Source organism: Podarcis erhardii (genome assembly GCF_964252035.2).
Source record: "Podarcis erhardii genome assembly, chromosome: 7".
NCBI lineage: Eukaryota > Metazoa > Chordata > Lepidosauria > Squamata > Lacertidae > Podarcis > Podarcis erhardii.
Genome location: NC_138511.1, coordinates 81685701 through 81697494, shown reverse-complemented (window position 1 = coordinate 81697494; position 11794 = coordinate 81685701). Strand labels below are relative to the sequence as shown.

The following is an 11794-nucleotide window of genomic DNA, read 5'->3' as shown; positions in this document are numbered from 1 at the left end:
TGCTAGTGGGAGGCAAGAATGCCTTCCAAGATTGTATTGAAGATGCAGATTGTGTGCAGATTTCCTTGAACGCTTTATAATGGTGCTGTATTTGTCAAAGGCAACCTCTTTATTGCCTACGAAGAACTTTTTGCCATACAGTGACTCAGGTCACACCAAAGCCACTATCACGAAGAAAGCTGCTGTGCTGATGTAGCCTGAGTGCCATATTGCAGTATTAGCAGAGTGATGCTTACCACAGACTTGACCTGAAAATGTGGTTGGGTGCAGATTGTAAGCCCATGGAAGCTTACAAATTTGACCATCACATTTGAGGGTAGGTTTAATTGCTGGATTTGAAATATGCCTGTTTGCTTTGATCTTGTACTGTACACTTGTTTTTTTTTCTTGTTTTTTATGTGAATAAATGTCTGGCAAAATAATAAAATAATTCTGGAGTTCACAACATTGCATTTTTAATTGTGTGTTTCATTAAAATTTATTGTGGCATGGGAGAAGAGGTGGCTTATTTATTTATTTATTTAACTTTTTTCTCCCAAGAAATTCAAGGTGGCATACTCCTCTCACTGAATCTCCACAACAGCCCTGTGTGGTTGGTTAGGCTGTGGGAGGCTTTGAATGCCCCATGGTCATCACCCAAGTGTCGTGGTCATGTGGGGATTCAAACCCTGGTCTCCCAGGTCCTTGTCCAACACTCTTAACCACTATACCACCCTGGACAAAGATGTGCAATATCCATGAAAATGTCATGCTATCTGAATTTGCTTTTTGTAACAGCCGTGTGCCCCAAATCCTACTTGTAGGCCCCAGCATCTGTTTTCCAGTCAGTCAGAAGCACAGAGTCTGCTGGAGAAACCCTGGCCTGATAGAAAGTCTCAAATCTCACATGCAATGGGGCCAGAGTTTGAAACCAGGGTTGACTCCCAATCTGCAAAAGGTGAGGAGGAGTTTCTGCACCGAGGTGAAGTTGAGTTATATCAGGAGCAGCAAAGTGGGAGGATAAGGCATAGGGCTTGTGCACAGCAGAGCAAAAGGTTCTTTAGCTCGTAAGTTTCTTGTTTTAGCCAAAGGCCATGACTAACTTGTATTAGTATTAATAAAATAATACAGAACATATGTCCATGATATAAAAATTCATAATATAAAAAATGACTTTGCCAAGTTCCTAAGCGTTAACCTTGTGCATCCCTGACAGCTACAATTCTGATATTATTTCGCCTTTTTAAAATTCAGTTTGCCAACATCCACTGTACTGGCATTTTCTCCCATTATGAGATCCTGTTGGTCTCCACCAAATGCGGTTGCCTTATACAGTGGTACCTTGGGTTAAGTACTTAATTCGTTCCGGAGGTCCATTCTTAACCTGAAACTGTTCTTAATCTGAAGCACCACTTTAGCTATTGGGGCCTCCCGCTGCCGCCGCGCTGCTAGCATGCGATATCTGTTCACATCCTGAGGTAAAATTCTTAACCCGAGGTAATATTTCTGGGTTAGCGGAGTCTGTAACCTGAAGCGTATGTAACCCGAGGTACCACTGTACTCTTCTAGGCTGTAAGTGCTGTGAAGATCAGCAGCTGTCCTCCTCCAATGGGGCCTGGGAGTGGGTGCAAGTGTGTGCCTTATCTCTCCTGTAGGCACAGAGCAAGGTTTGTGGAGGGTTCAAGGCGTAGGCGGTCCTTATGGCTGAGCCAAATACATTTCATGTCTCGGGCACAATAATTTGTCAAACTAGGCAGGTGCCTGACAGTTGGCCAAATTCTCATTAGATAACAAAGTGAGGGACAACCCCTTATCTATATGATACGTGGTCCTAATTATATAGACAGAGTGACGTCTTGCGTCAATTCCTCATTATAAGTTGTGTTTATGTGGATACACTCACTATACGGATAAATATATAAAGATTTAAAGCTACAATAAGCGTTGAAACCAGGAAGCACCAATTACTGGCCATATGTGGTAATATATCCGGCAATACATATAATCAGTGCTGTGGTTTATTTTTGTCCCACTTTTGTTGCGCTATAGCTCCTCGAGGCAGCAATAATGTGGAAGCACTAGGAAGCAGAGCAGAACATATCTGTCACTAATGCACTCTTACTGTGTAGAGAGCACATTGCAGGATACACCCACAAATAAAACACCAGTCAGGGAGGGGGGAACCTGCAGACCCCATATCTGGTAAGGTAGACATATTTCAAACTGAAAATCCCATCAGAAAAGTTGAACAAAATGCCGTTTTTGAACTATTTTTATGGGGAAACGGCACTGTCGATTTGGGTATTCCAGATACAGTGGTACCTTGGTATAAGAACAGCTTAGTTTATGAACAACTTGGATTAAGAATGCTGCAAACATGGAAGTAGGTGTTTTGGTTTGTGAACTTTGCCTTGGAAGCAGAACATGTTGAGTGTGTTCCATTTGTAAACTGAGACCCCCACTGCTATGACAAAGCCCGCCTTGGTTAAAGAATGCTTTGGTTTAAGAACGGACTTCCGGAACGGATCAAGTTCGTCAACCAAGGTACCACTGTTATGTCAGCCAAGTTCACCCTCAATTACCAAATGTTCTGGAAAACTCAAGTTCACATACCAATTTGTGACATTTGGGCTAGCTTAATAAAAGTATTGCCTGGTACATGCACTTTTCATAACAGGTATTTGGGCATTTCCCACAAACTCTCTCCAGAACCGTTTCTCAGACCTCTGGACTCTCCTTCCTTGGAGGCTTTTAAGGAGAGGTTGGATGCCCATCTGCCATGGCTGCTTTAGCTGAGATTCCTGCATTGCGGGGGGGGGGGGGGTTGAACTAGACGACCCTCAGGGTCCCCTCCAACTCTAGTAAAGGTAAAGGGACCCCTGACCATTAGGTCCAGTTGTGGCCAACTCTGGGGTTGCTGCACTCATCTCCCTCTATAGGCCGAGGGAGCCGGCGTACAGCTCCCCTTTTATTTTATGCCCCCGTTTATTTTATGTAAAGCTAAAGCTAAAGGCGTTTCCGTGTGCTGCGCTGGTGCTGGCTCGCCAGAGCAGCTTCGTCACGCTGGCCACGTGACCCGGAAGTGTCTCTGGACAGTGCTGGCCTCTTAAGTGAGATGGGCACACAACCCTAGAGTCGGACACGACTGGCCCGTACGGGCAGGGGTACCTTTACCTTTAAAGCTAAAGGGACCCCTGACCATTAGGTCCAGTCGTGACCGACTCTGGGGTTGCGGCGCTCATCTCGCTTTATTGGCCGAGGGAGCCGGCGTACAGCTTCCGGTCATGTGGCCAGCATGACTAAGCCGCTTCTGGCAAGCCAGGAAATGCCGTTTACCTTCCCGCTGGAGCGGTACCTATTTATCTACTTGCACTTTGACGTGCTTTCGAAGTGCTAGGTTGGCAGGAGCAGGAACCGAGCAATGGGAGCTCACCCCATTCTGATCGGCAAGTCCTAGGCTCTGTGCTTTAACCCACAGCGCCACCCGCGTCCCCCCCCCCAACTCTCCCATTCGATTATTCTTACACACGCTCAAAGCCCATCCGCGCACATGTCACTGCTTGAAGTGGGACTGCAGATGGTGCCTTTCCACCACTCAGACCAAAGGCCAATCAAGTTCATTTGGCCCCTGAGGCAGAAAAATCTCACAAATGCCTTTCCCCCACCGTGGCGGGGGGGAAAAAGAAAATAGAATTAAAACGAACTAACCACTCGATGCCCACCCCCACTCCCGGGGCAACGCACACTAACGAGGAATTTATTTGGTTTCGGATCAAAGTGCTGCAAGGGGAATTCAGAAAAAATAGTCCCTATTTTTGTCTGGAGACGAGAGGGTTCTTCCTCGTCTTCACGGTTGCCAGGGAGATCTTTGTCGAGCCGGGCGTGAGAAGCTCTGATTTCCTGGAACCGCTCGCCTTGGAAGGAAAGAGGCAGCCGGGTGCCTGCTTTCACTTTCGATCCTGCGCTATCTCGCCCCCCAGACAGGCCAATCTCACGTTGCCGCCCAACCCGCCCCCTTGGCCAGGAAGCGGCGCATTGTTGGCGGCGCCCATGAGGCTGGATGCAGCTTCCTGTTCTCAGGAGATGGAACAGGTCCAGGCAGCTGGGATTCAGGAGCATCTTGCCGCCTTTGGCCCCCTTCTAGGTGGTCTCGTCCTCGTTTAAAGCCATATCCAAATCGGTGGCCGTCCTTGCCTCCCGTGGCAGTGAGTTCCACAGTTTATCTATGCGCTGCCCGAAGAAGCATTTCCTTTTAATCTTCCAACATTCAGCTTCGTTGGGATGTCCACGAGTTCTGGGGTTATGAGAGAGGGTGGAAAACTTACCGTATCTCTATCCGCTCTCTCCGTGCCATGCTTAATTTTGCAAACTTCTAGCACGTCTCCCCTCCCCCGCCCTTTGTCTAAAGCCGTGGTTCCCAACGTGGGGCACACGCCACACAGGGGGGCAATTTGATTTTTAAGGGGGTGTAATTTGAGAACGATTTATTAACAGTTAATGGCCTTTTAGGCTTCCTCTACCTGAATAGGAGCTCACTTTTTGAATAATACGATTTGTATGTCGGGGGGGGGGGGAGGGCACCAGGATTTTAGAGATGCTTACGTGGGGCATGGCCAAAAAAAGGTTGGGATTGGGAACAACTGGTCTAAAGTAAAAGTGTCTAGATCCGCCTTTTACCTTTTTCCGTAAAGGGAAAAAATAAAAAATTATGCAGGGCAGGTTTGCAATGCCTGAACTTTGCTCCCTGGTGGACAAAATGGTGAAATTTTGGGGGTTGTAACCAGAAGTGGATTAGGGGAGGGGGTCAAATAATTTCTGAACGTGGCTCTGTCCAGATTTTGATGGACTCCCGCCTGTCCCGGCCAGGATAACTAACTGTAAGGTGTTGGGGGGCGGGGAATAAACTTCCGAGTCCAGAACATTGGGGAGTGGGGCCGCTGGGTTGCCGAGCCCTGTCCTAGAAGCGGGGTGGGGCGGACAGGTTCAGACATCCCTTCGAACGTGTTTTTAATATACTTGCAAGAAGACGCCTGGGGACCTTCCGCTGGTGAGCGGGGTGTAATATATGTCTGGGCTCGGCATTCTTAAATGCTAAGTGCCTTGCCTTTTTAATGTTTCTTTGCACCAGGTTCGGAATGGCAGATCTTGGGGCTTCTAGCAAAAAATAAAGGGAGAAATTCTGCTCGAGGAAATATCTGGGCTTGACTTTAGAGCCTCGCCCTCTGCTCCGCCCGCCCAGTGCCATTGGGCTCGGGCTGGAGCTCGTAACCAAGGCTGAGCTGCTGCGCCGTCGTTGCGAAAAGAGCCCGATTTCCTCGCCGTCTCCTTCGAGGTTTTGCTTGCACTTATCTTGCTGCTGCTGCGGCTAGCGCTGGATCTTTGCAGATCCAGGTCGGCAAGAGAGAGGGGCGTTTTCCAAGAAAGAGATCCAGAGCGAATAACCCGAGCCTTCCGCGAAGAAGGTACGAAACCGATCGGTTCATTGCTGTCAAGGCGCTGGAATTTGGCCGGGGAGGGTGGGAAAGTGGACGGGGGTGATTATGTGGGAAAGCAACTGGCAGGCAGGGGAAGGGTTAAGTCAGCCTTTCCGCCCCCCGCCCCCCCAGTCTTTGCAAGGGCGAAATCGGAAGTGCGCAGTTCTTTAGAAGGGTTTAAAGTGAACTTTGCTCTCCCAAGCTAATACAGTAAATCTATCATAGCATCATCTGTGTCTACCCTGAAATGGGCTCCACTGTATTCAGCGGGACTTATTTCCGTGTAAATGTACTGTATATGGGAGCAATGTGTAAGCATTCTATACAGTCCTTACTTCTGAATACATACATATATATGGGGGGGGGGATTGCACTGGAAGGCTGCAAGCTTGAACACACTTTGTATTCCCTCCTTGAAAGCAGTGGGCCTTACTTCTGAGTAAGCTTTGCAAGGTTCCTGCTATCAATCTGCAAATACTGATTCACTTGTAGAATTGTTTTGGAAGGAAAACTTGGACTCCATTTTTTAAAAAATAAATAAATGTTTCTGTGTTACGACAGCACATGCCTCTGATAAAGATCTTAAAACTCCTTCCCTTTTTCTAGTTTGATTTTGTAACATATATCAGATTGGAAGAGTGTATTTTATTGTATTAATATGGAAATTAATAATAAAATGATATGTTTGACTTATGTACTTAAAAAAAAAGACTGCATATTGGATCAATTTCCTCCCAAAATCAGTTTAAAAGGTTGTAATTATATACACAGCCCTCCTGCTAATAGATGAGCAATGTGAAAAAAATGTTAATTATTTTTAGTGTCAGTACATAAAATAAAAGGTGGCAGTCATTCACCTTCAATAAATAGGCATTTGCTCTTCTGTCTCTTTTGCTATCATAAAAATAAGGAAATGTTTTAACTTCTAGCCAACCCAGTGTGTTTACACTACTGGGCATGGTGCATAGCAACAGGGCTGTCTTAAGTAAATCTGACACCTGGTGCGAAGATCCCTCCAACGAGGAAGAGGCGGAGGCTCCAGGTGCAGTGCTGCTTCAGCAAGGTGGGCGAGGGCAGTGAGCTGATGCCAGGAGGCACCGCGTCCAGCCTCTGCCTCTTCCCTGGCACCCTGCGCCACTAGCCTCTATAGGCAAGATGCCCCTGCATAGCAAGTAAACCGCCCCCCCACCTTTGGCTTTCAGTGTCAGCATCTGATGCCAAGGACCTCAAACCTCTAGAACAGGTGTAGACTTGTCACAGCTATCCTGAGAATGATGATCTGGGCAACGTGATCTGTGCTGTTCCTAACGTCTTGCCCTGCCAAGTCAGGTTTCACTTATTCACTCACTCCAGGGTTTCCAGCTGTTGTTGGACTACAAATCCCATCATCCCTAGCTAGGAGGACCAGTGGTCAGGGATGATGGGAACTGTAGTCCCAAAACAGCTGGAGACCCAAGTTTGGGAAATGCTGGCTCACTAATAGGCAGAGACAAATTTGAGTTTCCACTGTGTTGTGAGCTCCTCTGTTTTCCTTTTGCAGACCCATCATCTTTTGCACGATGGCCCCAGGGCAGGTCCACATGGCGGCTCCTGTTTGCCTAATTGAGAACATGCCGGATGGGAAGCTTGTGGTGAACTGGGAGGCTGCAGAGGTGCTTGCCGGGATCTGCCAGCCAGTGGTGGTGGTGGCCATTGCGGGGTTGTACCGCACTGGCAAGTCCTACCTCATGAACAGGCTCGCCGGCAAGAGAAAAGGTGACTGGCTTCATGAATATCCCCGTTACTCAAGGGAAGGGCTGGAGTCTAGTAGCTTCTCATGAGGCCTCTTTGGAGCAAGGGCAGATTTCGATAATATTTTGGCCTCCCTGAGCGAGGCTAAAATTTGGCACCCCAAAACAGATCTTCTCAATTATGGAGCTTCACAATTTTGCACCCCTTCGGTTCATTGCCCTGTGCAGGGGATCCACTTTGACCACCCTTAATCCAGCACTGTTTGGAGAAAAGCAATGACATCTGCTACAGCTGGAACTGACTTTCAGGGCCCCTGGGTTTTTTGCCTAGCCTAGGGAGAAGCATAGAGACAGAGGAGTAATGGCTGTCGTGGAATATTTACCGTATTTTTCGCCCTATAGGACGCACTTTTTCCCCTCCAAAAATGAAGGGGAAATCTGGGTGCGTCCTATGGGGTGAATGCAGGCTTTCGCTGAAGCTTGGAGAGCGAGAGGGGTCGGTGCGCACCGACCCCTTTCGCTCTCCAGGCTTCAGGAAGACATCTGCAGCCTAGGCAGCCCTGCGGGAGTTCCCGCAGGGCTGTCTAGGCTGCGGATAGCAGCTTGGTTCCCGGAGCGCCGGGCGCGCTGAAAGCAGAGCACCCGGCGCTTTGGAAACACATCCGCAACCTAGGCAGCCCTGCGGGAGTTCCCGGAGGGCTGTCTAGGCTGCGAATAGCAGCCTGCCGCCTGGTGCGAGGGGCGCCCTGAAGCAGAGCGCCCCTCGCGCCAGGCAGACATCCGCAGCGTGGGGAGCCCTGCAGGGAACTCCTGCAGGGCTCCCCTCGTTGCGGATAGCAGCCTGCCGCCCGGCGCGAGAAACACCCTGAAGCAGAACACCCCGTGCGCTGGGCAGACATCGGCCAGCCCCACAAGCTCGGGGGACAGCAGGGAGGCGCAGCGCCGCCATCTCGCTGTTCCTTGGCCTGGTTTGGTTTCCGCGACCTGGTGTGTAGCCCTCAAAAAACTAGGTGCGTCCTATGGGACGGAGCGTCCTATGGGACGAACAATACGGTATATAGACTTATCAATGTGCATGGTGTATTTCAAATAAAATCGCCAATAGGTCCCTGCCCTGGGGAGCTTCCAATCTAAATTTCAACAGGCGAGAGTAATAAGGAGCCTCAGTATAAGTAAATGGGGCTACACACACTTGGCTTCTTTCCCAACATATCTACTTTGTTTCTTGTGGGATACATATTCTGGGTTTAAGCCAAAATAGTCTAGGAATTAAAGTGATCTTGCAGCCTGATCCTCAGACGTGAGCCTCATTGGGTTCAGTGAGGCTAAATCCTGAGCAACTGTGCAAAGGATCAAAGCCTTGGGAGCTCTCGTTTTCTTGCTGGGAATCATTGTCTGCTCCTTCCTCAGGTTTCTGTCTGGGTACCACAGTGCAGGCGCAGACCAAGGGAATCTGGATGTGGTGCCTCCCTCATCCCAAGAGGCCTGACTTCACACTGGTGTTACTGGACACAGAAGGGTTGGGTGATGTGCAGAAGGTGAGCTGAGGGAGATGGCAGCTGGGGGGGGGGCTGGGGAGGACTAGCACTTTCAAAAGAGCCTCGTGACAAAATACGTTGAGCTGGTGGCCAGCAGTGGGGGATGATATCTATGTGAATTATCTGACATCCCTGTGTCACACGTTTGGGAATGTCTTTGTATCTTAGAAACTGGTACAGCCGTAACTGGAAGTCAGATGGAATCCTGCACCCAATCGGAAGCTGCAGTTGCCACGCCAGATGTTTGGCTTCCAAAAATCATTCAAAAACCGACTTCCGGGTCGGCGCCATCGCCGAATGGCGGACTCCCTCCGAGCTCCGGAGGGAGCCTGCACGGCAGGGGCTGGGTCCTACCGCACCGGCGATGCGGGGACCCTTAAAAACCACGGCCACGGGGGCCGTGGACATGGAGACTCGGCTGACACCGTTAGCGCCCTCCCGACTCGTGAAGGAGCCTTTTTAAAGGCTACGGATCGGGTGCCGGGGAGAAGCGTGGTGTTTTGAGTCCTCTGCTATCCCTGCCGTGCGAAGCCGCATGCCATTCGGCGGAGAGCGCTGGCTTTTTCCTTTGAAAATTCGGACCTAAAAGAACAACCCGTAAGTAATTGGAACTTGGACTAAAAAGAGGGACAAAAATTTTAAAAATTTCGGAGCGAGCGGGGGAGGCGCAAAAAAGGAAGTCAGCCACCCCCTCCATTGTAGAAGGGTCAAAGCAAAGGATCTGATAACTAAGATCGGAGTAACATCATTTTGGCAAGTTTTTAACCTCACGAGTGAAGAATATGAGATTGAGCTGGAGGAGGAAAGTAGAATTCGGACTTAAAAACAACCCCCCCTGGAACCCCGGGAGCGATCGATGACGGAGTTTGGAGAGGAGAAAGGCAAGTTTTGACAGCTGTCAAAGAGCTGTCAAAGCGGGAAATAAGATAGAGACTATGTTACAAGGACTTTGCTGGCTATATTTGTTATAAATTGGATACAAATTGTTTTAAATAAGGATTATAAAGTTACTAGGGCTAATGGACGCGATCTGGAAGAGAACTCAGTTTTTGCAATCCACCTAGAGGAGCCGAGGGATATTACAAGTGGCTTTAGCTGGAAATTGGAACAGAACTGTTTATCTCCTGGGAAACTGCAGAAATGGAACATTATTATGACTACAGAGGCCATTACACCGAAGAAGACAATGGAATCATCTGTTGTGGAATGAAAGGAACTTGACGTAATGTTTTGTTTCTGAATAACAAGCCTCTGTAAAGGAACTAACTTTTGGAATTAGGACATTTGTGCAGGAAAACAGGGACAGAAAGAAATAGAAAGAGGAGTGTGATCAATAAGAACAACAAAATAACAAGAATTGGACCAAGTCAAAAGTGGGGACGTTTGGGACATCCAGATTTGACAAGCTTAAGGATTATAATTTGGAGTTTTTCACTCCTGGATATAAAAATCTGGATGGAAAAAATGGGCCTTTCTTTGAGACAGAATCCTTCCATGATTGGACATTCGAAATTAAAGAGGACTGGCAAAGGACTATGACTTAGAGAGACGTGGAAATATCGGACATTGAGGAACATTGGGAACGCAACCGGGAAAAGGGGGGGTGGGAAATGTGGAATCCAAAGGGCGTAAACTATGTTTTATTTAGGCTATATACATCTACATGGTATTCTAAAGCGGGGAACTCGTGGTGGGAATAAGCCGATTTTAGGGGAATGGAAAATAATGTTTTTTTTAAAAAAAAAAAAAATTGGGTTAAGGATAACAAGTCTGAATTGAGGAGAAGAACTTGTTGAGATCATTTGAGAGATTTGGAATACAAGGGGGGGAGGGAAGGGGAAGTCCTGAAAGGATGTAATTGGAAAAAGATTTGAAACTGGATGTTTTATTAATTTGTAATTAATTGGAAAACTTTAATAAATATTATTCAAAAAAACCAACAAAAATCATTCAAAAACCAGAACAATCACTTCCGGTTTTCAATCGTTCGGGAACTGAAACTTTTGAGTTTACAGGTGTTCAGCTTCCAAGGTTCCACTGTAGTAGGAAAAAGTAAGATTCTGGAGGGAAAAAATCTTTTAAAACCCTATGGCTAATCTTTATTAAAATGTAGAAACCAGAGAGGTCTTAGTGCAGGTGGTCAGTGGATGGGACACTGATGGAACCCCACAATATTATATTATTATTTCAACCTTCAGCACGTTTTATGTATGAATACATAAAAACCAGAGGCAATCAAGGGAGCTTTCAAAATGAATAAGGACACCATATCACTATTAATCAAGAAATATGATCAAATCTGTAAAAAATATATAATTCTGACAGTCAATACATCGAATTAACACCTGAAAGAGCCAAGATTAAGAACAGAAAATGCTGTGTAGCAGATAAATTAGAAGCTGCTGCAGAAGAAGATTTATCAGGTGACAGTAAAGGGGGCAGAATAACCAACCTTCTGTGAGTTCAGCATTCTGCGTCCCATAGGAGAAAGGTCCCTTTCTTACTTCATTGCTAGCGAAACATGGGAAGGTAAAGGGTCTGCTCTTGCTTTCCGGGCCACTTAAATAGGACCCATGTCTCTGTGTATGTGTGTGTATGTGTGTGTGAGAGAGAGAGGGAGAGAGAGAGAATGAGACAGGATACTGCACAGAGAGAAAGCACTATGCCAGAGGTTTTCAACCTTTTTGAGTCCACAGCAACCTTGACCAAGTACATTATTTCTGTGGCACCCTAGTGGGGCTCAGGAGTCCAGTTATGTCATCCCTTGGCCTGCAGAACTGGCAGCCCCACACCCCTTTTCAAACACCCTCCCTTGTAGGAACACCCTCCTTCAGCCTATCTCTTCTCCTGTCTCCTTGGGAGTCCTCTGGGCAGCTGCCGCCCCTGGTCTCTGAGTTGCCCCCTGTCCTCACACTGCCCCACAGGAGCCTGGGAAGGACCCCATGGCCAGTCCCAGAGGCACCATTCGCCTGGGGAGCTTGTAGCCAGGGCTGCTGCAACAAGCAGATGTGCAAGCCTTTGGGAGGCAGAGACTCGAGAGGAGGAAGGGAAGGAATGCGGGACACAGGCCAGT

At 47.8% G+C, this 11794-nt stretch overlaps 1 protein-coding gene across 1 annotated transcript in view; it reads left to right on the top strand.

Annotated features, from left to right (window-relative positions):
- Window positions 1-5243: 5243 nt before the first annotated feature.
- Window positions 5244-11794, top strand: part of LOC309347746 (uncharacterized protein) — a gene marked incomplete at its 3' end in the record, with an annotated part of 34591 nt that continues 28040 nt past the window's right edge. The window contains 3 exon segments of the mRNA XM_081872517.1: window positions 5244-5441; window positions 6994-7208; window positions 8594-8721. Coding sequence (XP_081728643.1) covers window positions 7013-7208; window positions 8594-8721 — 324 coding nt within the window. The 5' untranslated portion in view covers window positions 5244-5441; window positions 6994-7012.